The sequence below is a fragment of the Vipera berus genome (genome assembly GCF_964194415.1).
Source record: "Vipera berus genome assembly, chromosome: 1".
Lineage (NCBI taxonomy): Eukaryota > Metazoa > Chordata > Lepidosauria > Squamata > Viperidae > Vipera > Vipera berus.
The window spans coordinates 153,440,760-153,467,381 of record NC_138202.1 but is presented as its reverse complement, the minus strand read 5'-3'; the positions used below and the strand labels follow the sequence as shown (position 1 = coordinate 153,467,381).

Sequence of the window (26,622 nt, the reverse complement as noted above, 5' to 3'; positions counted from 1 at the left end):
AGAGACCCTCAGATCTGTCCCACTCCTGCCCGGGCCCCCATAGGCACCCTTGATGCGAACGATGTAGAGCTGGCCACGCCCACCCAGTAGGCCATACGCACTCTAGCCACGCCCACCCAGTAGGTCACGCCCACCCTGGCCATACCCACCCGGCCCCCTGAGGGCAACCGCAATGCTGATGTGGCCCTCAATGAAATTGAGTTTGACACCCCTGAGATAAGAGATCATTGGAAACCATCTGGCCCTAAAATGTAATACAAAGATTAAAAGTTTCTAAAATGTTTCTCAAACATTTCTGGTAATACATTGGTGGGTTTTGTCCAAGAAACTAAGATTAGACTAATGATCGCAGAAGTCTCATGTCTTGTTTCATGTCATGTCTCAGCATCTGGTGCTGAATGTTTGGTTTCTGAAAATAGCCTGTTCCTGTGAAGCCTGAAACCTTGATTGCTCTGACCCAAATTAATGACGGCTGTATTGCTTCACCTGTTGGGAAAGACTCATGCTACCATCACGTTGTGTAAGCTAGCCATTACCGGTGGCCGAGTTTTGTTTGATCACTCTAAAAGCATCGTGTTTGCTGTTGTTTTAAGAAACAATAGAGTTGAGTCATACGTAGTCATGGGTTTTTTTTACTCTGAGTTAAGCGGGAGATGCTAAAATATTGCAATTTAGGTTTCAGACACCATTCCAGATTTCAGCATGAGCAAACGTTTACCACGTAAGATCAGCACTGAATAAATTTTGCCTAATTATTAATCAGATATATAAATTAACTCCTGGCCATCTCACCGTGGCATTTTATTGCCAGAACTTTAAGACTGTTGATTAGAAATAACTGAAATGCATAAAGACATGCAAAACATCAAAAGTTCTGTCGCTGCAATATTACCAGTAATTTCCACACATCGTAATTGATAGGTGTTTTGTTGATTTCTCTCCTTGCATGAATATTTCTGCATAAAAAGATGCAGTTTTTAATCCCATGTCACTTCATCAAGTATCAGGTTACATCAGACGTTGGCATTTTACACCACCACCCCGGGCCACATCCGGACCTTGGGCTATCTCTGTCCAGCCTATGAGGATTGCTTTTATTTTGAAGCCAATTGCCATTTCCTCCCCCCCCCCCAATTTATGTATGTGCATGTGTGCGCGCCTGCGCACCTTCACAACCCTTCACAACCCTAAAAAGAGCCTTGGTGGAGCAGTGGGCTAATGCCTCCTTAAGTAACACCAGCTGCCTGCAATTAGTGCAGGTTCGCATCCCACCAGGCTCAAGGTTGACTCAGCCTTCCATCCTTCCGAGGTGGGTAAAATGAGGACCCAGATTGTTGGGGGCAATTAAGCTGACTTTGTAATAATGCCGCTGGGGTGTGTGTGAAAGCCCTAATAAGCAGGCATATACATAGAATGAAGGCTACTGCTCAGCTTGTAAGCCACCCTGAGTCTTCGGAGAAGGGCGGGATATAAATGGAATTAAAATAAAAATAAAATAAATAAATATTGGTTCAGCTCTCCACAGCAGTCTCAGTTTCTCATGTGGCTCCTTGGGAAAATTAAGGGAGGGAGGGAGAGAGAGAGAGGGAGGGAGAGAGAATAAGGTCATTCGTTTACCCATAAATTCTTGGCATCTCAGACCTTTGTAAACGCTACTAATATATATTTGCAATTTGGAAGCTCACCTTTTCCCTTTTGATTGCTAGAAATATTTCCCGCAGCTATGGCAACACTTTCCAAGGCAACCTAGGCAAAACAATCTTCTTGGGCTATATTTAGCTATTTTCAGGAGTGTGTATTTTCACCGTGGTCACGTACAAACCGAAATAAAATTTCCTTGTTCTTTGTTTGGGACACTTAAGGAAGTAATCATCTTTTCTCATTCTCTTTGTGTCTGCCTGCTTTTTAATAACAGTCCACCTAATCAGCAGCATTCTTATTTATTTTTTGTTAACTACATTAATTAACAAAATGTGGGTTATTTTCTAAACGTAGGAGTATACAGGGTAGCAAGATAGACTGGTAAATAGGATACCAATGGGTTTATCAGTTTTAGGGACGGATGAAAAAAGAGCCTAATGATGTGTTACCTCCTTGTTAATGTCCAGTGTGAGAAGTGATATTGGCATTGCAGTTGATAACTTCTGCTCTCAATGGAAAACTGTCTGCGTTAATGTGAACTTACCTGAACTCTCTGAGCAGTTTCAGAGGCCTATGCAAAAGACTGCCAGAAAAAATGAAGCGGACTGGTGAACTCCTGCCATAGTGCCAGCTCTATTATTATAGAAGTGCCTGTTTTTAATTTGTGTTCCTAAGACTCTTCATAATTGCTTTTTAAAGGCTCCTAAAGACCTGGTTTTTTACAGTTAGTTTACTTGCTTCAGAACAGTCCATGAAGCTTACACTTTGTTGTTGTTTTTTTATGATATGGCTTCTACTTCTTGAACATAGATGGCAGCAAAGAGAATGTTTTTGAATCTTTTGCTGCTATCTAGGAGTTATTCAGATATTTGCAGACTAGACAGGATCATCTCTTGCTGATTGATCTTGTTGAGAAATTTTATTTTAGTCTTGTTTTTCATTTGTTTTCTGAAGATATCTTTAAGGTGTGAAGAGGACAGAAGGAAGAGGCTGTGCACCTTGAGAACTCATATGCAAATATTTATATAAAGAAACCAGTTTGTTAAAGTATAAATAAAGTACTTTTACTGAATAAAAGCAAGCAATCATAGGAAATTACAATCTGTGGAAAGGAGTGTAACTAAAGAGTATGGCTGGGTTTTGCTTGGGAAATTTCCTTCCTTGTACTTCTGCTTTTCTTCCTGGAAATGAAAATAATTCAAAGGAATTGATTCAGAGCAAAAAGATAAATACAGGAAAAGCTATTATTTTTCCATCTGTTTCTGCTTTCTGAGGCTGGAGATTGCATTGCTGGGCAACTGCTGTTTATCAATAACTAACTTAGGAAAATGTAACAGTGAGTATCTGACTATTTTTTCCCTAATTTCCCCCAATCAACACACAGAGTGCCCGGCTTCCTGCTAAGGTGCTTCTTCTGTGGTACTGTCACTCTACAAGGTAAACCAGACTAAGAAACAAATGCCATATAGGTCAGGACTACTCTTATTGTAACAAAAGTTGGCAAGTCTGAATGTGCTTCCCCCTCCCTCACTTTATCTTCATGTGAACTAAGGAAGGGCTTGTTTGACATGTTTTCTCAGATTAGTTTCTTGGAACCAGCACAATCCCTGCTTATCTAATTATTGTCTTGGTAGCAATGATTGTCCTTCACAGCCATTTCTTATTCCCTTTACTTGCAAATGCATTCAAAAGTCCTAGTAGCAGCATTGAGGCCCTCAGGCTTGCTCAAGATTATATGGGTTTGTCCTAAACTTCTGTGGCTATTCAGGCACTCTCAGCTCAGGTGCTTTTATTATCAGCTGCTTTTTGTCGGGCCCTCTATACATTAACACTGTAGGAGAATAATCTGATCCAGACTCCCACCTCAATTAGCCACTAATATCTGGATATTTAATCCCAAACCAGTTATTCTGGCTGTCATTGTCCATCGTCCTTATTTAGCCCCAGCATCTCTATCAACAAACTTGCTCAGATTCACTGAAATGTCTGATGCCCAGAGATCATGAAAAATATATATATTTTCTTGTAACTATAGTTCTTTGTGTGGTAGTCTGTGCATTCACACAAACCATCCACCTTCCCCACATCAAATGCCTACCATGGAAAGGAATGTGAGATGCTGTGAGAACTTCAACCATTCACAGGGAACAAGGCAGGAAATAAACCCAGGCGTACATGGATTAGGAAACTTGCTTTAGCTCCACAAAATTCTAAGCGTGGCTTCTGCACAAGGAAATTAGCCTTATGTGTGAACGTTCTGGTGGCAAATGAAAGCATACAACAGCCGATAAAGCGACTTTTTCTTATTGCATGGGTTAGAAATATAAGAAACAGACATAAAACAGTATCTGCATTAGGCTGACCTTCACTCTCGTTCATTGTTTTGACCGGTAGATTTCAAGGACAGAAGAACCTGGGAGGAAGATCAGAGCAGAAGTCATCAAGAACCATCCTGTCCGTCTGCATTACCTCATGTCAACTGGGGGATCTCTGAGACAGACAGTGAAATCAACTATGGTGAAGTGGAGCAGAGGCTAGATCTACTTCAAGACCATCTCAGCAGGTAACTCAAGAGCATGAAGAAGAAAGGTAAAGCTGGAGTTCCAGTAGCTTTGATATTGACAGTAAGGTTGACGTTGCTCTTTTTTTTTTCACTAACCCATGCAAACTAGATCCATGCCACTGAATAATATGACACTGTTGTGTAGAGTCAAAATGGGCCTGTCGCTGAAGATAGGAAACATCCTCTTGTGACTGCCAGCAATTAATGTAGTTTTTGCACATATATATATCTGATTCGGATTGTGGACTTCCTTTTTTATAGTGTGGCCTTTTAACTCCAAATCGGCACATACTTTATCCTGGCCTGTCACATGTAGAGTTTTCCCAGCAATCAATCTACTGTTCTCACACACAGACATAGACACACACACAAACACACACACACTTACCTATTTTTGCTCGTTAAGCATCTTACCAAACCATGATGTGTTTGGTTGGTATTACCTTCCTGACCCTTTTTATGGTGTGCTTTTTAGGTCTTCAGTATTCCCTGGAATTCCTCTACTTGAATTGTTCAGTAAGTTGTCGAAGATCTCCTTGGTGCTTTTTGCAGCTCTTGATTTGTTTCCAGATCTATCAGCGAGGAGCAAAACTTGTGTCCCAGTTAAATTTTTCTCAGTTGAAGTTCCACTTTACCCACATTTCTTGGGAATAAAAAATAGCATATCCACAGTGATCTCACATATTAACTTCATCAAAACTAGGACAAAACTTGGACAGCCACTAGTTCAAGGAGCTTCTGAAAGATCCCAAATTAGAAAAATAAAGTTTAGTTCATTATTCTGAAGTGTTCTTGGCCGAGTCAAGGAAATGTACCAAAGCTGTCCAATTTGCACAGGAATTAAATAAACATTTTTATGGAAACTAAGAACAGTTCCATGCTTCAGTTGAATGGTTTGGTGATTTAACATTGTAGTGGAGATCCCTAATTGGACTGTGGTTTCAAATGTGGATGCTTTCACTTTTTTAAAAAAACATTTGCAATAAAGATTGCAGCAAATGCAGCTAGCAAAAGACAACAAAGCAGATTTTCCAAGTTAACAGCAGTGCACTCAAAGGCTTGCAGAAATTTGTCAGGGAAAGTCAGGGAATACGTAAATCAAGCTGTTACAAATGAATGAAATTAAAGCTTTTTTTTTGCTACAATTGGTTGACAGGGTTATTGAGGAAGAAAACCTATTGACCAGCATAAATTCACTGTGAATTCTTGGCACTATAAAATGACAGTGAATCCAAGAGAGAGTATAGCAACATGATTTTAGAGTGTTTTAGAGCAGATTTTTTAAAAAAGATCCTTCAAAGAAAAGAAGTCACAGACATACCAGGAGAGTACAGAGCGGGGGGATGGTTAGCAATTATTCCTGTCAACATAAATAAAAGCGAGATTTGTTCATCTTGCCATTTTGCTGTTATAGCTACCCTTCTCTGGGATATCCCTTTGAATTCTTACCCAGGAGGATTCAACTCTTGAGCTGAAGGTTGCTATCATCTTTTGTCATGCAGTATATTATGTGCAATCAGATCCGTCATATTTTATTGGTTATTAACACTATTCTTTCAGTTGTAATTTTATTCTTGAAAGCTGCCAATCTCTGTTGGTTCTCTTCTGGAGTAATTAATAAGCAACCTATCATTGATGGGTCCAACTATCCCATGAAGGGCCAGTTTGGTCTGGTGCTTAAGGCATCAGGTTAAAAATGAGGGGACCACCTTAAGCATGAAAGCCTGCTGAGTGACCTTTGGCCAATCACTTATCAGTCAAACTCAGTTAACAGAGCTATTGTTGTGGGGGAATTAGGAGGGAGGAGTATAGGTATGTTCACACCTTCAGTTATTTATAAAAATAAAATAAAAGGGGGAAATAAATACACCCATTAAAGTTAATTGCAGGACTGTTCATTTTCTGATTGGAGAACTATGTTGCTGCCAAAAAGTGGCTAAACATCTGTTCCTTCCATTCCAGATACTATTTGTGAAGCTTTTCAGGACATCAGAGGTTGCTTTGCTTTAACAAATATCCAACTGAAACACCTCTTTAAAGTGAAGCGTTGAATCAGAACAGGACTCTATCAGTGCATTAGGACTGGCGTGCTGCTTTGATCTTGACAATTAAAAAAACGCACATGCCAAAGTTTTCTTTTTCCTCTAGATCAAAGCAGTTGATTGAAGCAAATCAGTCCACTTCAATGCTTTGATTTAATGTACTGAGTCAAGCTGACTTGCTCTTTGGAATTATATTCCAGCCAACCTGCACACATCTAATATATCCCTTTGGCAAAATATTGTGTAGATTAGATTTCTTTTTTATATAATTTTTACTTTCCATTGCCTCTCTTTGTCTGATACATTATTGTGAGGCTGTGTTGGTTAAGGACCATGCTTTTGGCATTATTCAGGTCTGAATAACTTGTCTGAAATGGTGGCCTGCTCAAGCAAGGGGCTGGACTAGAACAATGCCCCCCAACCTTTTGGGCACAAGGGACCGGTTCCATGGAGAGACTTTTTTCCGTGGACCAGAGGGAGGTGGTTTTGTGTGTTGTCTGCATCCCACGGATGGGGGCTTCGCTTATTTGCGTGGCCCGGTTTTTGTTATGCCACAGACTGGTGCCAGTCCATAGTCCGGGGGTTGGGGACCCCTGGACTAGAAGACTTCCAAGGTCCCTTTCAACTCTGTTATTCTGCTAAATATTTCTGTTAAGTAAGATTAAGAGATGCTGACTGCTCATATAGCTTAGTCCAACATGTACTTGGATCTGCTTCTGAGAATTCAGAACATACCTGTTTCGTCCAATAGCGTTATTGATTAAAAATGGCTATTACAGTCAAAATAAAGATGTAGAACAAGTCCTAGAAAAGTATGAAGCATGATAAAATATATTTATTCTCAGCTTACTAACAAAGTGCATGAGCATCTAAGATATTTTGTCTACGTTTCATAGTAACCAAATCAAATGTACCCAGGAACTATAAGGCAAAAAAATTAGAAACTTTTTTTGTACCAATCTACACATTTCTGGTAAATAAATACGGTAAGGTTTTGTTGCTTTCTCAGCATAAGTAAAGTATCCGAAGTTATTTGGAATTCTTTTATGCAGTCAGTTGATACAGAAGATAGCATTCTTTGAAACTGATTTAATTTTTTAGAAATTTATATTGATAAAGTTAATTAAAAGGTCTACATGCATAAATGCAGATTAGCATAACCACAAAGTTACTAAGCTAGCAATAAAAAAGCTAAACGGGGAAAAAAGAAAAAAAGCATTTGAATAAAAAAGTATCCCGTATGCACACAAAAAAAGTTGGTTTAAATTAAACTTTGTTTAATTTGAACTTCTACTGATTTATTAGAACAGGACATTCAAGCTCAAGTAAATAGCTAATATCAGCTTCATTAAGTATTTATTAGGAAAGTTATTAACTTAGAAACCAGAGATATACTTTGCACAATCTTTGTGGAGCTTCAGAAGTAGCAATTGCATCACAACAAATGTCAGAGTTGAATATACAGCCAAAAATGAAATGACACTCATTTTTTTTAATTCTGGAAACATTTTTAGAGCAGCTGCTTATTTAGCACTGATCTAAAGTAATAATACACAGAAAACAAGTGCCAGATGTATAAAATAAATTTAAGAAAAGCAGAAGCAGTCCAGTATCACATTGCTAGATATGATGGGTAGTAGAACAAGTAAAGAGGGTTTTTTAAAAAGACTATTTTTGCTTTATTAATTACACAGTGGCTTCTGATTGGATAGACCATAACAAATTATTGGATAGTCCTTAAAAAGATAAAAGTCTGGGTCAGCTATCTGCTTAGTCAAGAATTTATATGGTGACTAGCAAGCAGAGTAAGAATGGAGTATGAAATAACTAAACAGTTCAAAATTGGGAAAAGAATGACAAGATTTCAATCAATCAATCAGAACAGAGCTGGAAGGGACCTTCAAGGTCTTCTAGTCCAGCCTCCTGCTCAACCAGGAGACTCTAAATCATTTCAGACAACTCCAGTCTCTTCTTAAAGTAATGAAGCATCCACAAGTTCTGATGGCAAGCTGTTCCACTGGTTAATTGTCCTCACTGTTAGAAAGTTTCTCCTTAGTTCCAGGTTGCTTCTCTCCTTGATTAGGTTCCATCCATTGTTTTTTGGCCTGCCTTCTGGTGCTTTGGAAAATGAATTGACCCCTTTCTCCATGTGGCAGCCTCTCAAATACTGAAATACTTCTATCATAACCCCTCTATTCCTTTTTTTCCTCTAGAATGGCCATTCCCAAATCCTACAACCATTCTTCATATGTTTTAGTCTCCAGGCCTTTAATTATCAGATTGTGCACCGTTACCTTATTTAATTATGTGCAGAACATATTACGAGACATGCTGCAGTAGAAAAAACAGAAATTGAAATGAAACTTGTTGGGAAAAGTATTGACAACACAAGCACAAACTTACAATAATTCTTTTTAAAAATGTGATAAACCCATCCTCTGTAGAAAGGACTCCGTCTCATTTTTGTTGATAATCAATATGACACAGTTCTGAATAGAATTTTAAAAACTGCTGATTAGTGATCCTGGACTCTCTATAAACTTTCTCTTTTATATCATGAAGAGATAATATATTATTATTTTCTTTAATTTATTTAAGTGCAAAAGGCAATAGCTTGCTAGATTTCTTATCTTTTCCCAAATACTCTCGTCTTATACAAAGCCTGTTATATTTATCTTTAATTGAAGCCAAAGACCTATATCAGTTCAGAGATTAATGGGATGTCCAGAGCAATAATACTTATATTTTCATCCAAAAATCTAACTTTAGCCACTTGTTCTTTTTCATGAAGTATTTGCAGTAGCACAACCATGAATAAATACTTCAGTAGTGTCTCGTACCAAAAATGGTGATATAGTCTATTTCCTGGTAATACCACGACAACAACAACTTTGATTTCATTTCATTTAGCAAAATCTTTATTATTCAGCAAAGATCATTTAAAGAATGTACAGTATATAATTTCCATCAGATAAAAGGAGGATTTACCGGAGCATAGTCTGAAATTATAATAGTATCTTTTATTACTCAATAACCTATTTATATCACAGAATAGAAAATCAAAAAATAATCTAATAGAAATAAAATTCCTACAGCCAGAGGGATAAAAAAGCACATTCCTGTTGGGAAAGATTAATAGAGCATGAAATATCCATGAAAAAAGACATATATGTGTTATTGCATAAACAACAATGTGAAATCGCAACGGCCAGTTCTTCAGGTTGTATTGGCCTTCATCGCATCTAATTATGTATTATTATGGTTGGTCACCCAGTCAGCTGGATGTTTAGACTGGATTTGGCATTTTTACCTACCTATTGAGTCCTTCCCAAGGACCTGGGATAGGGCGATGTTGTTGCTTAATGATATTAAAGGTATCGTTGAAGGATGTAAGTTCTTCCAAGTAAAGCGGACTTTTGCAATTGACTGATAATAATGGTTTTTGTCGATGCCAATGGCATATAAGTGGAGCTTCAGAAATTTTGGGATTGCGCTCAAGGCACCTTTGACTATTGTTACTACCTTTGCTTTCTTTTGCCATAGTCATTCTACTTCAATTTGCAGGTCTTTATATTTTTATTGTTTTTCTCCAGTTCTTTACTTCCTCTTCTGTTGTTTTTCAGGTACTGTCCCATCCAGTATCCAAACTTTTTTTTTCTCTCTTTCCCATCAACATTAAATCTAGAGCGATATGTGGTAGGTGCTTGTCTGTTCAAACTTTAAAGTCCCAGAACACTTTCGGTGCTTCATTTTTTATTATTTGGTTTGTTTTATGTCCTACCAGTTCTTGCTTGCAGGCAACTGGTATTTGTTGTATTCGAAGTTGCTTCCCCCCCCCCCCCCCGGACAGGAACATAAAAATGTAAAATATTTTCCAGGTGCCTCATTATTATGAAATGATTTCTAAATAAAACTGGATAATTTCAGAATACCGGAACTCATAATAGAAAATACAGAAATTTGATGAAGGGTTTAGGATTTTCCTCCCAAGCCATATTTTTCACATTATTAATTTTGTTCACGTATTGTCCTTAATATCACCGAAGAAAACAATTATGCTAGGTAGAGTTAGTGGTAAAAGGAAACCAGGCCTCCAAAGGAACACGATGGCTGACACTAGCCAGACGTCACATCTTTCTTTGCAACTGCCAACACTCCCTTCAGTGAAGTCGCAAAAATGTTCTTGGCCACACTTCAGGCAGGTAACCAATAAAGTCCCCCTGATAATCAAAGCATCCTGTAATCACCTGTTCCCGGTTCCAGTAATAGCCATTAATGTAGCAACTAGGCAATTATCTGGATATCAGTTGTAGAGGAATGTCAGAGGCTGCCAGCTATCCGTCTGACTGCAATGCGATCTTGGCCTGAAGACAGAAAGCTGCTATAGAGATATCATTTTCTTACAACCACGGAAAAAGTTTTCCTTAGGGTAGGGGTAGGCAACCTTGGCTCTTTTATGACTGGTGGACTTCAACTCCCAGAATTCCTGAGCCATCATGGCTCAGCTTGGAAACCTCTCCCTTTCCCCTCAGCGTGGCTGGCTCAGGAATTCTGGGAGTTGAAGTCCACCAGTCATAAAAGAGCCAAGGTTGCCTACCCCTGTCCTAGACCTAGACCAGGGGTAGGCAACCTCGGCTCTTTTATGACTCATGGACTTCAACTATGCTGACTATGCTGACTCAGGAATTCTGGGAGTTGAAGTCCATGAGTCATAAAAGAGCCGAGGTTGCCTACCCCTGCCTTAGGGCAAAGATTGGCTGGAACACAAAGTTCTGCAAAGAGCTGTATGTAGCTAATGCAGCCTCTTCTTCAGAGTCTTTACCCAACTCTTTAACACATTTCGTTTTGGGGTGTGTGTTTTGTTTTGTTTTTTACCTGAGGAACTTCTCAAAAGCAAATCACACTGGGATACGCTGTCCCCGCTCAAGTTTTAAACTCTTTTCTGCTCCTAAAATGGTTATTTGGAACCTGCCTCAAGATAAATCAGATTATTTCAATAGGTTTTGCTACTGAGTGATGACAAAACTGATCAAATCTGTGCTATTTAATCCAGAGCCTTTGTCTTAACGTCCCAAGTAAGCTAGCGGCCCTATCGGAATGTATAACCTAGAAAGAAGCTGTAAACATTTTAATGTCAGAATAGATATGCAAGGAGCCGAGAGGATGTGTTAACGTTGTAAGTTGGTATACAACTGCTTTCTGAAGGCCCCCAGAATGGAAAAGCTGAACAGCCTTCAGTAGAATGCTGCTGCTTTTATTCACACACTGCATATTTGATAAGAAAAGAAAATTGGCAGTTTTCATTCTGAAAGTTTCCTCCACAATACTTCATCCTTAAAATTGTGTAAAGAGCTGTCAAGGTCTAGAGGTCTGCTTTGAAATGAGGTGACCCTGGAAGATGACACTTTTTTCAGTATGCCAACTATGCATTTCATTTTATCAAAAGAAACTTTTAAAAACTGAAGTTAGGTGGAACATAAAGGCTAAAAGGAACATAATCACAGAACCAAGTTGTTTACCAGGAATAAAATAAGGAGGCAAATGCTTTGATGATTTCAACTTCACATTTAATGGTGTTTGAAAATATTCTGGAACTCTTTATTTTTATTTTAGCTTACCAGAACCCAAACCCTGTGGATGATATAGGGCATTTAGCCCTAAAGAAAGTATAAATAGTGTCTGGAAACAACAATCTTAAATAGAATGATATGGGAAGAGATGTGAGGATTCAAATAACTTAGACAGATGAGATAAAACACCTAAGACTGACAATATGCTCTGAGAAAAATCAGAGGTAATTACCATGAGATAGTTAACAGACAAGGGACGTGGTGGCTCAGTGGGTTAGGACGCTGAGCTTGTTGATCAGATGGTCGGCAGTTTGGCGGGTCGAATCCCGAGTGCCGCATAACAGAGTGAGCGCCTGTTACTCGTCCCAGCTTCTGCCAACCTAGCAGTTCGAAACAGTTCTCCAACAAATGCTGATTAATCCTTGATTCACATAGACTGCAATCTTTACTTGAAGGTAAGTTTAGGGACACCTATTAACTCGTTGATTCCCTGGAGATTTCTGGCACACTTTCAGGATCTTTTCTCCCTCTCCTCCCCTCCAGCCCCGAGACCTTTAGCTCTGCCCTTTCTGTGGAGTCAAGCTTTATGGGATGCACCTTGAATTCTTCCTCATCCCTGCCTAAGAATTCCTTTTTTCTCTCCACCCAGACAATTGTTTTGATTCCAAGTGCAACTCTTTGCAGCTCTTCTTCATTTCCCCAATGTGAGAGGTTTGTTCAGCTTTGTTCCTTCCACCTGTTTTGATCAGTCCTCTGCTTCTCCTGGAGGTAGTTCACCCAGACCACAAGACCGTTTCCAGTTTCTTTGTCTCTGCCTTTCCAGCAATCTCTCTTTCTCCTTTTCCCAGATGTTCTTCCTCCAATCTTTTGCAGGCAATCTGATTCCTTTCACTTCCGGCTCTCGCTTAGCTCTCCCCCTTTTGACTCAGAACAAAGGTTTTCGCCAGCAATGAGGGACTTGGAAGAAACTGTTTGGCAAGCCTAGGCATGTTCCTTCTGATCCCCTTTAAAGGGTCGTCTTGATATTGATTTTGCAGTCAACACAAGTTTTCCTGCTGAAGCCTGGGATTGTAGACTGGCTATCTAGCACAGTTTGTTCAAAGTCAGTTCTTCAGTGGGTGAAATAATATAAATGCTAATTATCAGTGCTTTTTTTTGTAAAAGAAAAAGATGCCAGAACTCACACATGTCATACAACCCACCTTGCCTACCCTACAAGGTTCCATCCAAAAAAGGTGCCGGAACTCCGTTCTGAGCGTTCTATGACAAAAAAAGCCCTGCTAATTATTTAAAGAGAGAAAAAACTTTTAATCATTGTACTAATCACTATGGAAAATGGCATTCAAGTTGACTTTTCAGTTTTCAATGCTAGGATAATTACTAACAAGAAGGGCCAAAGTATGTTGCTTTTCTCGCCAATATATTAGCTTTTTTATCCCGGTAAAATGATTCATCTGAACCAATAGAGGCAGTCCAGATTTTAGGTAAAGAGGCAATATTGGTCCCCTAAGTACTTTTTAAAAAATCATCTTCAAGGAAACTGCTGTTGTAGCTAGCAACGTTCCAAGAAATAACAGGAAAGCATCCACTTATCCCATCTATTAGGGTTTCCATTTGATGGTAATGGGGATTGTCTGGTGCAATTGTTATTAGTATGTGACCCAAATTATAAACATTTTTATATATCTACAATGCATCAACATATAAATGAATTCCCTTACTAAAAATATCTTAAGTATAACATATTAAGTATAAAATATTTCTAAACATCTGTTCTGCTTTCAAACTGTAAGTTTTTTCATTTGCTTGCATTTTCTGAATATATTAGTGGATCTCATCTGGCTAAATTTTTAGAAATCAGAAGTAGAGTTTGAGGTTACGTTGGATGCATAATTTAAGCCACCGTCTAAGATCTGTTTCACAGCTAGAATTCTTGGACCAGTTGCCATTTTGTGTTAATATAGAAAGGGCATTTAAATGAGTTTAGCATGTGAGACTACCTTTAGTTAGTTGTTAGAAAAAAAGCTGGAAGCTTAAAAATTGTATAATTCTTCAGGACTGATAAGACAGATAAGATGGTTGATCCCACTGCAAAGCAATTTGATTGCAAAAGAAAATGAAACCATATCTGCTTAAATTCATGAAGTAATGTTTGAATCTGAATGTTGATTCAAAAGGACTGAGTTGCTGGGACATTTATAATATTTAACTTAATAGGCAACCATACCATTAGGGGAAACTGTTATCAGCCGAAAGAAATAAATTATTTGCTCTAAAAACCTTGGTAAAAATTCATCACTGGTCTGTAAAAAAAAAATACTCTAAATGTCATGCATGCTGTCTAAACAAATCTGAAATGGTCCAATAGAGCAAGATGTTGTAATAACATTCTAATAATTAGAAAAATTCCCACTTACTGCTGTAAATTAGATTACAAGGAAAAGGTTTATTTTAAAACTCTTTGTACCATTTTATTTGCTATAACAAATTCTAACAAGTAAAAAATATAACTACATTTGTTTGAAAAAATCACTAGAAATAATAGTTCTGTTTTAAATAGGGGGGGAAATCAGAATCTCTCTTTAGGAAGGAATAACAGTTATCTAATTTAATTTGGACATGGGCAATCCAACATTAGTACCTTAGGCCCAGATTTGTTTGTGCATGGAGCATTTTGCACTCAAGTACAGGATCAAAGAAACATTTATTTGTTGCTTATCCCCTCCCAATCTGCTCTGGAGATTGGGTGAGGCTACCAGCAAAGGGTTGCAATAAAAAGATACATCTCACTTTGCTGCCATCTCATGGTCATCCAGATGTTTGCTACAAAATCTACAGTCACAGGTTCTCCTGCTTGAGCAGGGGGCTGAACTAGAAGACCTCCAAGGTCCCTTCCAGCTTCTACTCTACTCTACTCTACTCTACTCTACTCTACTCTACTCTACTCTACTCTACTCTACTCTACTCGCCCTAAGATTGGGAGACTCTAGTGAGGAGGGTGCAGATTGGGGGAGAGGGCAGGGAATTCCTATTGTACCTGCAGACATGATTCAGGTTTTTTTGTAACTAAAATGACTGGTTAACGACTGAATAATAGGACTACAGGTAGTCCTAGAATTACAACAGTTCATTTAGTGACCATTCAAAGTTTTCTCCTCCTCCTCCTCCTCCTCCTCCTCCTCCTCCTCCTCCTCCTCCTCCTCCTCCTCCTCCTCCTCCTCCTCCTCTCTCTCTTCTTCTTCTTCTTCTTCTTCTTCTTCTTCTTCTTCTTCTTCTTCTTCTTCTTCTTCTTCTTCTTCTTCTTCTTCTTCTTCTTCTTCTTCTTCTTCTTCTTCTTCTATCTTTCCCTGGAGGATTAAATGGAGTATGCCATATTTTTCTGGGTGTCACATCATATGTCCGAAATATTCTAACTTTCATTTTTTTAATTGTTTTGATGATTTCCCTTGGCTTTCCCAGGCGGCTTAAAGTTATAATGGCACTGAAAAATATGAGTTATGACCGTTTTTCACAGTTACGACCATTGCAGCATCCCCATGGTCACGTGATCAAAATTCAGATGCTTGGCAACTAACTCATATTTATGATGGTTGCTGTGTCCCAGGGTCAGGTGATCCCCTTTTGCGACCTTCTGTGTAGCAAAGTCCACGGGGAAGCCAGATTCACTTAACAACTGGATGACTAACTTCTTCACTGCAGTGATGCACTTAACAACTGTGGCAAGAAAAGTCACAAAATGGGGCAAAACTCTCTGAACAAATGTCTCGCTTAAGAACAGAATTGTTGGGCTCAGTGGTGGTCATACATTGAGCACTACCTGTATTATAGATTCCTATAGATTTCAAACATGAACTGAGCAGTTGAGTTACTAAAAACAGACCTCTCAAGAGAGAAAGTAAGTCATACTGGCTTCCCCAAATTCAAAGAGTCCCAAAGGAGTATCAAAAAGGAGGCAGCCTTTGGCACTGCCCTTTACCACCGCTCCAAAGGTATTTCCAAGATCACACTTTATAAACTACCAGAATAAATTCTGCACAAAGACAAAGAAAAGGGACTGGCCAGCAGACAAAGCCTTGGTGGAGCAGTGGGCTAATGCCTCCTTAAGTAACACCAGTTGCCTGCAATTAGTGCAGGTTCGCATCCCACCAGGCTCAAGGTTGACTCAGCCTTCCATCCTTCCGAGGTAGGTAAAATGAGGACCCAGATTGTTGGGGGCAATAAGCTGACTTTGTAATAATGCCGCTTGGGGTGTGTGTGAAAGCCCTAATAAGCAGGCATATACATAGAATGAAGGCTACTGCTAAGCTTGTAAGCCACCCTGAGTCTTCGGAGAAGGGCGGGATATAAATGGAATTAAAATAAATAAATAAATAAATCTAATTGGAAATTGGCTTTTATTCAGGCCTGTAACCTTTTTTGAAAAAATAATAATAATCATCTCCCCAGTATTCCACTACCATCATCACTTTTGTCCTGACAAATGGGCAATTTCATCCTGAACTGACAAGTTCAGTCCGTATTAGTCGCTAAGTGCTCCTGGGCATGTTCTCTCTACGTTTTAACAAGCAATTTAAAGCCAAAATAAGGGCAAGCCACTTGTCTTGCAGTCTATGAGCCAATAAAGCCTGAATAGCAATGGCCTAATTTCCAGGAAAAATAAAATACTGCATTAGAGAACATATGTTACAGCAAAGCACCAGGTAACACAAGGCATGCAGATATCCCAGCTTCCCGCTGATTAATAATTTTACATAGGCTTCCAGTAATGCTTAACAGTGAGGGGCTCAACTTAAGATTTATGCCCGTCCTACTCGTGCTAGCAAGGAGGGCCTACTTCAGATCCCATGAGTCAAACAACTCCGTCTGTCGGGATCTAGAAGAAGAATCTCCTCTGCTGCAGCACCCGCCCTTTGGAACAGTACTTCCAAGGCAGGGGTCTATCTATCTATTTACACCCTATTCCTTCACAAATTAGAGATCTTGCAAGCTTCTCACGCTTTGTTCTAGATTATCTTTGCATTGAACTTCACGTGGTCTGGGATCCATCTAGAAATCCCAGGAGTTAACAATCCCAACCCTTTAAGAAGGTATCAGACTGGGGAAATGTGCTTCCATTCAAACACTCTCTTCTCAGACTCAGCCCTCCATCGAAAGAACTGCAGGTGACGATACTGACTTATGGAAAGACCGTGTTAAACTTTTAATTTATAGGTAGTCCTCAATTAACGGCTGCTCTGCTTAACAAAGAGGGACGCGGTGGCTCAGTGGGTTAGGACGCTGAGCTTGTCGATCAGATGGTCGGCAGTTTGGCGGGTCAAATCCCGAGTGCCGTGTAGCAGAGTGAGTGCCTGTTACTTGTCCCAGCTTCTGCCAACCTAGCAGTTCAAAAGCACTTAAAAATGCAAGTAGAAAAATAGGGACCACTACGGTGGGAAGGTAACAGCGTTCCGTGCGCCTTTGGCATCTAGTCATGCCAGCCACATGACCACGGAGACGTCCTCAGACAAGCGCTGGCTCTTCAGCTTTGAAACGGAGATGAGCACCGGCCCCTAGACTTGGAAACGACTAGCACACATGTGAGGGGGAACCTTTATCTTTACCTTTTACCTGCTTAACAACTGTTAAGGATGGCACCGAAAAGGTAGGTTTACAACCAGTTCTTCTATACAGAAGTGGTACTTGTACCTGTACAGTCACCTGATTGCAGTTCAGGCACTTGACAACCAGGGCACATATATGTTGGTTGCTCCTATAGTTACACGATTGCTTTTTGTGGCTTCCAGCATGCAAAGTTAAAGGGGAAGTTAGCAGGAAATCACAAGTTGTAGCCACACAACGTTGACTTTAATGACCATGGGTAATTTGCTTAATCACCACACGACATGGTAAGTTGGGGTGTGGTCGTGTGATTTTTATTTAGTGACCCCATCACTTTGCGATGGAATTGCCAGGCCCAATTGCAGTGGTTAATTGAAGACTACCTGTATAGATGCAAGCGTTTACGCCCTTGAAATGAATCAGAATAAATATCTGGGTTTTGAATCCCACCCAGCAGTTAGAACAGCAGCCCCCAGACCTTTTGGGCATCAGAGACTGGTTCCGTGAAGAGAGGTTTTTCCACGGACCAGAGGGGGCTTGGTTTTGCATGCTGCCTGCATCCCCGCAAACGGGGCTTCGCTTGTGTGCGTGGCCCAGTTGCTCACATGCTGCGGCCCGGTGCCGGTCCACGGACCGGGGGTTGGGCATCCCTGAGTTAGAACATGTGTGGGAGAGGAAACCAGAGTTCAGGGGCCCAAGGTACAATTAGTAGAAGATTTCTGATTTTTCCAGTGAAATACCTCACGCAGGCAAGGTCTCAAGAGGGATCTCTGCCAGAGAGCAGCTGCAATTCAAGCTGATGGCTGGTGTGATAAATTGCAAGGCTCAGTGATCGAGGCAACTTCCTAAATTCACATGAAAATTCAAACAGTGCTGTTCACGTCATGTCAGAGAATTCTCTAGCATGGTTTTGCCTTGTTATCCCACAGGTCTTGCAGAGGCGAGGCTAGAGGGATATGAGAAAAGCAAGCACCATAAGCCCAAATAAATAGCTCATCTCGGTTCTTCTCCCACTGCTACATCCCAATGGTTACCTAAAGGAAGCAATTTTTCACATATCAACTGTAATCAGATCAAACACTGGAGCTTAACGGAAAGCTTCACAGTTTAGCATGTTTCCTTGAAAACCAACCTTAGGGGAAATATATTTAGGAGAATTTCTTTTTTTTCAGAAATCCAGAAGGCTTCCATTTCTTCACTCTGCCAAACGTGCACGGTAGAGTTTCTTTCCAATCCACTAGCATCGTTTCTGATGCCAGTTTAGTTTTTCTGTTGCTAAAAAGCTCCTGGCAAGAACTTGAAGCATCAATTCCAATCCTTTTCTGCAGCTTATTTTTAGAAAAACAGTCCCTATCATTTTCTGATTCTTCTTAGTGAGCTTAATGAGCTAAGTCATGCAATGCCAATATCACAAGAGTTACTTTGTGCGGTTCTAATTAAAAAATACTGTTCTGTGGATCTTTCCTAACCTTTTAAAGGCCACATGAAATCTTTATGCTAGCTAATATCAGGGCTGGCTTTGGTATGAGCTTTTGTTTCACACATCTTTATTGTCCCTCATTAAAAAAAAGGAGTTTTCTCTTTCGTTCCTCTAAATACCGCTATGTCATGTATTCAAATTGTGTGAAGCCCTTAATTGTATCTTTTATATTGACCACTAGAAGGCACTATGGGACCAATTCCATCTTTATTTAGGACACATCGGACAGGTAGCCAGGTGTTATTCTTTGCAGCTCAAACCATTCTGTCTACCTAAAATTAGAGCCATGTGGTTAGAATGCAGCACTGCAGGCTAATTCTGTTCTCACTGCCAGGGGTTCAATCCTGACCGGCTCAAGATTGAGTCAGCCTTCTATCCTTCCGAGGTCGGTAAAAGAGGACCCAGACTGTTGGGGACAATACGCTGACTCTGTAAACCGCTAAGAGAGAGGGCTGTAAAGCACTACGAAGCGGTATAGAAGTCTTGAGTGCTATTGCCACTGCTATCAGTTCCCAGTAGGACAAAAACAGTTCCATGGTGCCTTTGGTAGTCAACGGAAATGAAACCACCACGCCCCATGTAAGCTGTATAGAAATAGAGAAAGTCCGTCTTGCCACTAGGAAGGGGAAATTGACATGAAACCTTGTACAAGGAGGCATGACCTACTGTGTGCCATCTATAGTGCTGTACCCTGAGAGCTTGTATACACCATTCTGATAGACTGGCTATTTCTTGTTATTTCCCAGGCTTGAATCCCAAATGACAGCTGACATTCAAACCATCTTACAGCTGTTGCAGAGACAGTCAGCCCTCATCCCACCTGCATATAGCATGGTGATGGCAAATGCAGATTATCAGAAACCAGCTGTCCGGCTACTGCGACGTCTTCATCCCATCGCATCAATTAAAACAGATCGAAGCTTCAGTCCTTCCCAGGTAAGGCATTTCTGAAGGGGCAGGTTTACCCAATTTACAGCCTTTTGTGAGAAACAAAATGTCCTTCATACAAGTCCGTATGAGAAAAGCAGCACAAATGGATTAGGCCAGAGGCCTCTGTAGTTGAGATGCTGTAAGACAGGCATGTCAAACTCCTGATGTCATGTGATGTCACGTGACATATCACGACTTTTTCCCCATTGCCGGCAATGGGGTGGGTGCGGTTTTGGCATGACTCATCCGGCCCATGGGCCGGCAGTTTGACATGTCTGCTGTAGGAGATGATCAGGCTGAGCCTGAGGGAGGGGTCAAACATGTCACCCATCATGAGTCCCTTTGCGTCCAGAAGCAATCAAAGTCCAGCCCACCTTGAATTCCTTCTATTCTTAATTCCCGCTAATTTCCCCTGACTGTTACTAGTTCAGATTCTTGTAGAGATCTTAAGTTTACAATAATTCTTTATACACATTTGAACTGCCTGGATCCCTTGATTTTCCCGATGCTTGACAGGAGCCTGTTTTTCCTGGATTGGCAAATTCCTCCAGGAGGTAGACAAGCTGGACTTGAAGGCAAGAGTCATGACTTGGTTGTAAAAGAAATAGTACCTGCAAAATAAAGGCTGCTTTGATAAGCAGACATCAGTAGCCTTTTTTATCCCTGCAGTTGTTTGAATTCATGTTCTGGGACCATTGAATGCCGGACTCCATGTGGCCTCATTCCTGTTCCTCTGCTCTGCTCGCCTGCACCTGGTCTGGGAGAAGGTGGTCTTCCTTCAACTACAAAGGTGGCAACTGAAGGTTTCAAGGCAGTGGTGGGATTCAAATATGTCAACAACCGGTTCTCTGTGTGGATGCCACTTCCGGAAGTCCATTCTGGGCAACAAAAAATTAGCTACCGGTTCTGCCGAAGTGGTGCGAACCGGCTGAATCCCACCACTGTCTCCAGGTCATCTGCATTCCAAAAGCTGCAGAAGGGAAGAAGTCCACCTAAATGTCTTAGGTATTAGAGGTAGTCCTTGACTTACAGCAGTTCACTTAGTGACTCTTCAAAGTTACAACATCTCTGAAAAAAGCGACTTATGACCGTTGTTCACACTTACGACCATTGCAGCATCCCCCATGACCAAAATTCAGACGCTTGGCAATTGACTCATATTTATGACGGTTTCAGTGTCCCAGGGTCATGTGATCACCTTTTGCGATCTTCTGACAAAGTCAGTGGAGAAGTCAGATTTACTTAACAACCGCGTTACTAACGTAACCGCTGCAGTGATTCGCTTAGCATCTGTGGCAAGAAAGGTCATCAAAATGGGGCAAAATTCACTGAACAAATGTCTCACTTAGCAAATTTTGGGCTCAGCTGTGGCTGTAAGTGGAGGACTACCCATGTTTGGCTTGCAAGGGTGTGTACCTGTTACTCAGAAACACAGCGGATTGCTGAATAATATGAAGCACCTTTATTAAGCTCTGCATCTGATTTCAGTACTCCTGATTTTTTTACAATAAATTCTCCAGTCGTGTAAACTTGTGGAAAAAAAAGTGCTTTTTATGGCAATACATGCCACAAAAGAGCCATCTTTTTTTGTGTGTTTTCTCAGGGTCCCAAATTCTTGGATCTTGAAAAATTGAAGCAGAAATCCAAAGAATCCCTCTCAAGGGGAGAGCATCTTCACCTGGCCTCAGAAGACAACCTGGCTTCCCTTTTGGAACAGGAGCGCGACCTCCCTTTAGAGCCAACCCCGTCACTCCGTAAGACCTACCTCCACCCAAATAGGCACCCATCCTTGCCCAATTCTCCCCTAAGCACGACAGGAATGGTGGGTCTCCATAGGCATGTCTCTGATCCTGGTCTTCCTGGGAAATGACCCTTTTGCATTCTTACATCATCTAAAATGTAAGTGCTTTTAATGTCGGGGGGGGGGGTTTCCTCTCTTTTTTTTTCTCTTCCTTTTTTTTCCCTATCAAAATCTCAATACTTGACTCAGGGGCTTACAAGGATATACCATTATATGCAAAAGTACTGTATATTTTCCTATCTTTGAAGCTTGTAAGGAAAGTTGATCAGTAACCATGTAAATATATAAATATATAGATATATACATATATAAACAAACAGTATGTTGCAAATATAAAACTGCCAGCATTCTAGAGGCACCTTCTATTTTTTAATTTTTTAAAAAGCACCTGCATGCTTGGAAATGATAATGGTTCTGTTGCATGGAGGTTCCTCTTTACTGTTTTCAATTAAAACCTATTTTATTGCGGACATGCCTTCAAAAAAAGATGATAATGACCCAAAAACAAAAATGACTTGCTTTTCTTGAACTACTTTACCTTCAAACATTTTTTTTCTTTTAGTTTATCTTCTTTGGAAAACAACATAATTATCCTTCTAGTATTGAGCATTTTGCAGTCAAAGCAACCTCCTTTAGCTTTGAACATAAGAAAAACAGATTTTTTTTACAGAAACTTTGTAGTTTGGACAACGTTGATGTAAAACCCAATTAGCAAAACACAAATACATTTTGGAAAAAGGAAAAAAAAACACCCCTGTAACTCAGCTGCATAACGGAAAGCAACATTTGTGACTTCAGTTTACAATAGTTGAAGCATTTAATGTTCTAATTTATTTTTCTTTACTGAAATTTCATCATTGCTATAAGTTGCCACACTCAAAGGCAGCTATCTGTCAAGACCCTCAAATACAAACAATGCAATAAACATAATTTCTACATAAACTAGAGAATTTTGTCTTTTTTCAGTTGAAAGGAAACTTTAAAAAAAACACCTGAGTATTAAAAATAATTTCTTTTCACTGTAATCTTTTGATCTCTCTTTTTTTACCCTCTAGCCCCAAAATATGCCTCAACACAAAGAGTTGCAAGCTTGAGTGCGTATTCCAATATAAGTACACTACAGAATCCTTTCATTTCTGGTGTCTTTATTTCTTTCAGTAGGTTAACATTAAACTGAAGGGCTTGATCAATTTTCTATGGTTGCAAGATCATTTGACTACACATCATGCATGCACAGCACCTGGGCCATTGCAGAAATAAGAAAATCCAGATATATCTACCGTATTTTACCTGGAGTATTGAGGGGGGGCGGCCTGCATATGCGGAATTGTAAATGAATAAATCACTAGCCAGTCAGCTTGCTGGCTGTTTTGTAATGAAGGGTCCAGAAAGACAGGATGATCTGACATTGATGGTAGGGAAAAGAGATTTCTGTTAAGCTTATACTTCCTTCTTCCTGGAGAGGGCTGGTATCAGAATCTAAATTAGTAATTGGAAGATTTATATCCCAAACAGATATTTTTCCTAGAACCAGGGGTAAGCAACCGTGGCTCTTTTAGGACTCGTGGACTTCAACTCCCAGAATTCCTGAGCCAGCCCTGCTGAGGGAAAAAGGAGAGGTTTCCATGCTGAGCCAGGCTGGCTCAGGAATTCTGGGAGTTGAAGTCCATGAGTCCTAAAAGAGCCAAGGTTGCCTACCCCTGTAGACTAATTCAGAGAAGGGGGACTCTCAAACGGTACTGCTTGAGAATCAAGCAATGGAGTTAGTCGGGAGGGGGGAGAGGACTGTAAACATTTATGTTTGGGATATGTTTAGAAGATAGATTTTGGATGGATGGATGGATGGATGGATGGATATACTGTAGATAGATGATAAAGAGACAGAGAGCTGATAGATTAGATTAGATAGCTATAGATCAGATAGATGATGGATGGATAGACAGACCCAGACAGACAGGATAGACAGATACTGTAGAGACAGACAGACAGATAGACAGAGTATGGAGTTCCCCCTCTACATTCAAAACAACCTCCCTAATTCTGAGTTGTTTGTATGGCTGTGGCTGTTTGTAGGAAAAAAGAGGGAAAACGAGGAGAAAACAAATGACACAACTAAATAGCAGAGTGACTAATGAAGCAAAAATATAAAGTTTTAAAGTGAAACATTTGACTTTGATTTTCTTCAGCTGCTTTGATGTCAATTAAAAAAAGATTCCTTCTTTCAAATTCTTTGAATTCTCCTCTATCTAGTTAAAGACAACATTTTGCTCAACTTGGGAGAGTTTAAAAGATTCACTCTGTGATGGAAACTGTCACCAGAAAGTGATGACATTCTCCACACTGTTCCTCTGTGGTTACTTAAGACACATATCAGTGTGTGCCACATCATCTGAGGATGAGGCCTGAGATTTATGAAAGATTGCAACAGAAAACTAACACCATAGTTCACAGAATTGCTCTCAATTTCACAGATGGGTGATGCTTTTATAACCACAAAAAAATGGCCCATCAAAGCTGGTTGTACATATTCCTCAGGAATAAAACCCCAAATCACTTTAGATTTTCAAAGGAGCCTGGTGAGCAGGTCTTCTGTTTACACAGCGTAAAAGTAAGTTTATCTGAAACTTGTGCTCTGAAACATTTAAATCTAAACATAAAAACATCTCATTTCACCTGCCTCTCCCCAAAATTTACCTTTGTAGTGAACTGTGAACACGTGCTGGAACCCAGGGGCGGGGCCTTAATTAACAGATCAGAAGAAAGTAGACTGAGTATGATTTGATTTAGATTATATATGGATGATTCCTGCCCTCATTTCTAAATCAAATCATACTCATACTCTAGTTTCTTCTGATCTGTTAATCACCTTGACTGCCAGGTTAAATGTATTTAGGCAAACCCTTTTTATTCCTTTTACTTTTTCTCAGCCTACCTCTCAGTATAACATAATTATGGAAGAAATGAAAAATCAACCTTATTAAAGAAGCAGAATGTTGCTTTGTCCAACAAAGTATTTTATTGCTGACACCATGAGTCTCACAACTTATAAGTGTTTTAACCAGAAAAGTAAGCTGAACTTACTTTCATAATGACCTAGTGGTAGAATTATAAAGAGAGCTGACTAGTTGTTGTTTTTTTTAAAATGTGCCATTGTGTACAAGAAGTTGTCTAAAGGAAGCTGTTTGGGGAAGCATAATTAATAGAAGCTATTCAGACCTTGCAGCATGGGGTCAATTTGCTTTATGTGATACTATTGAGTCACAACAAAATCTAGGTCATGGTTGCCAAGCAAATGGATGCATCCTCTTAACAATGGGATTCTTTATTATTTAAGCCCTCCCAATTTGAATTACAGTGTTATATCAAGGAATATTCTACGCTTGTTTTATGAGGACCTCTAATTTATACTTCTTCAAAGCTGTGTACACAACTCAGAAATTATTCAGCAGTTTTTAACTGTGCCTCTACAGAAATTGCTGCAAGCTCCCTTCTCTATCTGGTGAACAGAACTGAGGCTTTGCTCCAAATGGTAGTGAAGCATTGTGGACAGACTTTGTAAAGACTAACCATGCCCCTGAAAGAAGACAAATCTTCAAACAAGGAGGAAAGTGGAAGGCAGACTCCACAAGGGTTTTGAGCTAGAGCAGCCCCAACAGTAAGAGACCAATTCTTGCCTTGCCAGAACCTTCCACCTTAGGTATCCTGCAGTTTAGACCAAGCTACCCAGATTCTGATTTGGGAATTAGGGCACCCTTTGGGAGAAAAACACACTCCAAATACAAGGTCAGGAGGTTGCACAATGCAGTATTGCCATGGCAATCTCAGAAAGCTCTTAAGTCTTGGCATTGTGATTTTTGCTGCACCTTGTGATTGAAGCAAGGGATCCTAAAACAAACATGAGTGATTCCCTCCTGTCATTTCTTTACACTCACCAGCTTGTCTCACTGCAATATTTAGTTGAGTAATTAGCCTTAATAGCCTGGCTACATTAAGCCAACATCCTAACTCTGCTGCTACCAACAACTCTTTGGCAATTCTATTGTGTTTTAAATGTATTCTTTAAAATGGAATATGGCACATAGACCTTCCATGGTTGTATTAGAACATCCAGCCTGTGTGGCCTATGGTAAAGAGTGCTTGAAGTTGTTATGGTTCAGGAGCATCGGGATGATCAGTTTAATGAACATGGTTTTAAAAAGTTATGTGATTATAGAAGGGTTAGTATGATGGGCAAGCTAAGTCATCTGAGGTGCATTAGGAATCCAGGAAAGAATTGTGAAACACAATTGAGATCAGTTCCAGCAAGCATCTTTACTGTGAGGGATGGTGGGAGCCATAATCCAATATCTGAAGGTTGCAGGTGCAATTTATCCTGCAATGCCAAGAGCGGCCATTTAGAATATATTTGTAAAAATATTTCCACTTGAAACATTACTCCCACAGTACTCTTTTTTTAAAAAAAGATGGAATTGTATTTAAGTGACCCATAACAGCAAAGGAGACTGACAAGAGTTCACGTTACCCCAAAGGAAATTTTTAATTCTGGCTTATACGTTGAACCTTATCGCTATAGTGCACAGGTGGTCCCAATTTAAACCTAAGCACTGAAACTTATTCACCAAACCTTGAACATATCAAACAGTGTGGCAGGTGGTACAGAGACACCCACGGCAGGAGAGGAGGCAGAACTGGCAAATAATCCTCCAGTGGCAAAACAACAGGAATCTGGGCTTGGCATCAGAACCACTCCAAAGTGCAGGGAACCAACCACACTATCTCATACCCAGAATGTTAGGTCAAGCAGTCTTCCATTCACACCCTCCCCTACTTACCCACTTTTAGCTTTTTTTAATTTCCTTCTCCCCCATAAATCCTCACTTGGCAATCTTACAGTATGTTGGATGGTTCGCAGCATTGACTATTTAATCCTTACAATTGCATCAGGAACTATAAATACTGATGGGTCAGGGGTCCCCAACCTGTGGGCTGCGGCCCAC

At 40.0% G+C, this 26,622-nt stretch overlaps 1 protein-coding gene and 1 long non-coding RNA gene across 2 annotated transcripts in view; one reads left to right on the top strand and one right to left on the bottom strand.

Annotated features, from left to right (window-relative positions):
* The window catches only part of KCNH7 (potassium voltage-gated channel subfamily H member 7), a 321,521-nt gene extending 299,207 nt beyond the window's left edge, over nucleotides 1-22,314 (top strand). The window contains exons 14-16 of the mRNA XM_081314535.1: nucleotides 4,036-4,204; nucleotides 19,641-19,830; nucleotides 21,428-22,314. Of these exons, the coding sequence (XP_081170661.1) occupies nucleotides 4,036-4,204; nucleotides 19,641-19,830; nucleotides 21,428-21,694 (626 nt within the window). The 3' untranslated portion in view covers nucleotides 21,695-22,314. The remainder of the gene's footprint in view (nucleotides 1-4,035; nucleotides 4,205-19,640; nucleotides 19,831-21,427) is intronic.
* Nucleotides 2,684-4,789, bottom strand: LOC308660285. Its single transcript, XR_014024691.1, has 3 exons — nucleotides 4,593-4,789; nucleotides 4,005-4,054; nucleotides 2,684-2,822 (listed from the first exon to the last, which is right to left on the bottom strand). It is a non-coding gene; the product is annotated as an uncharacterized lncRNA (long non-coding RNA).
* Nucleotides 22,315-26,622: the final 4,308 nt, after the last annotated feature.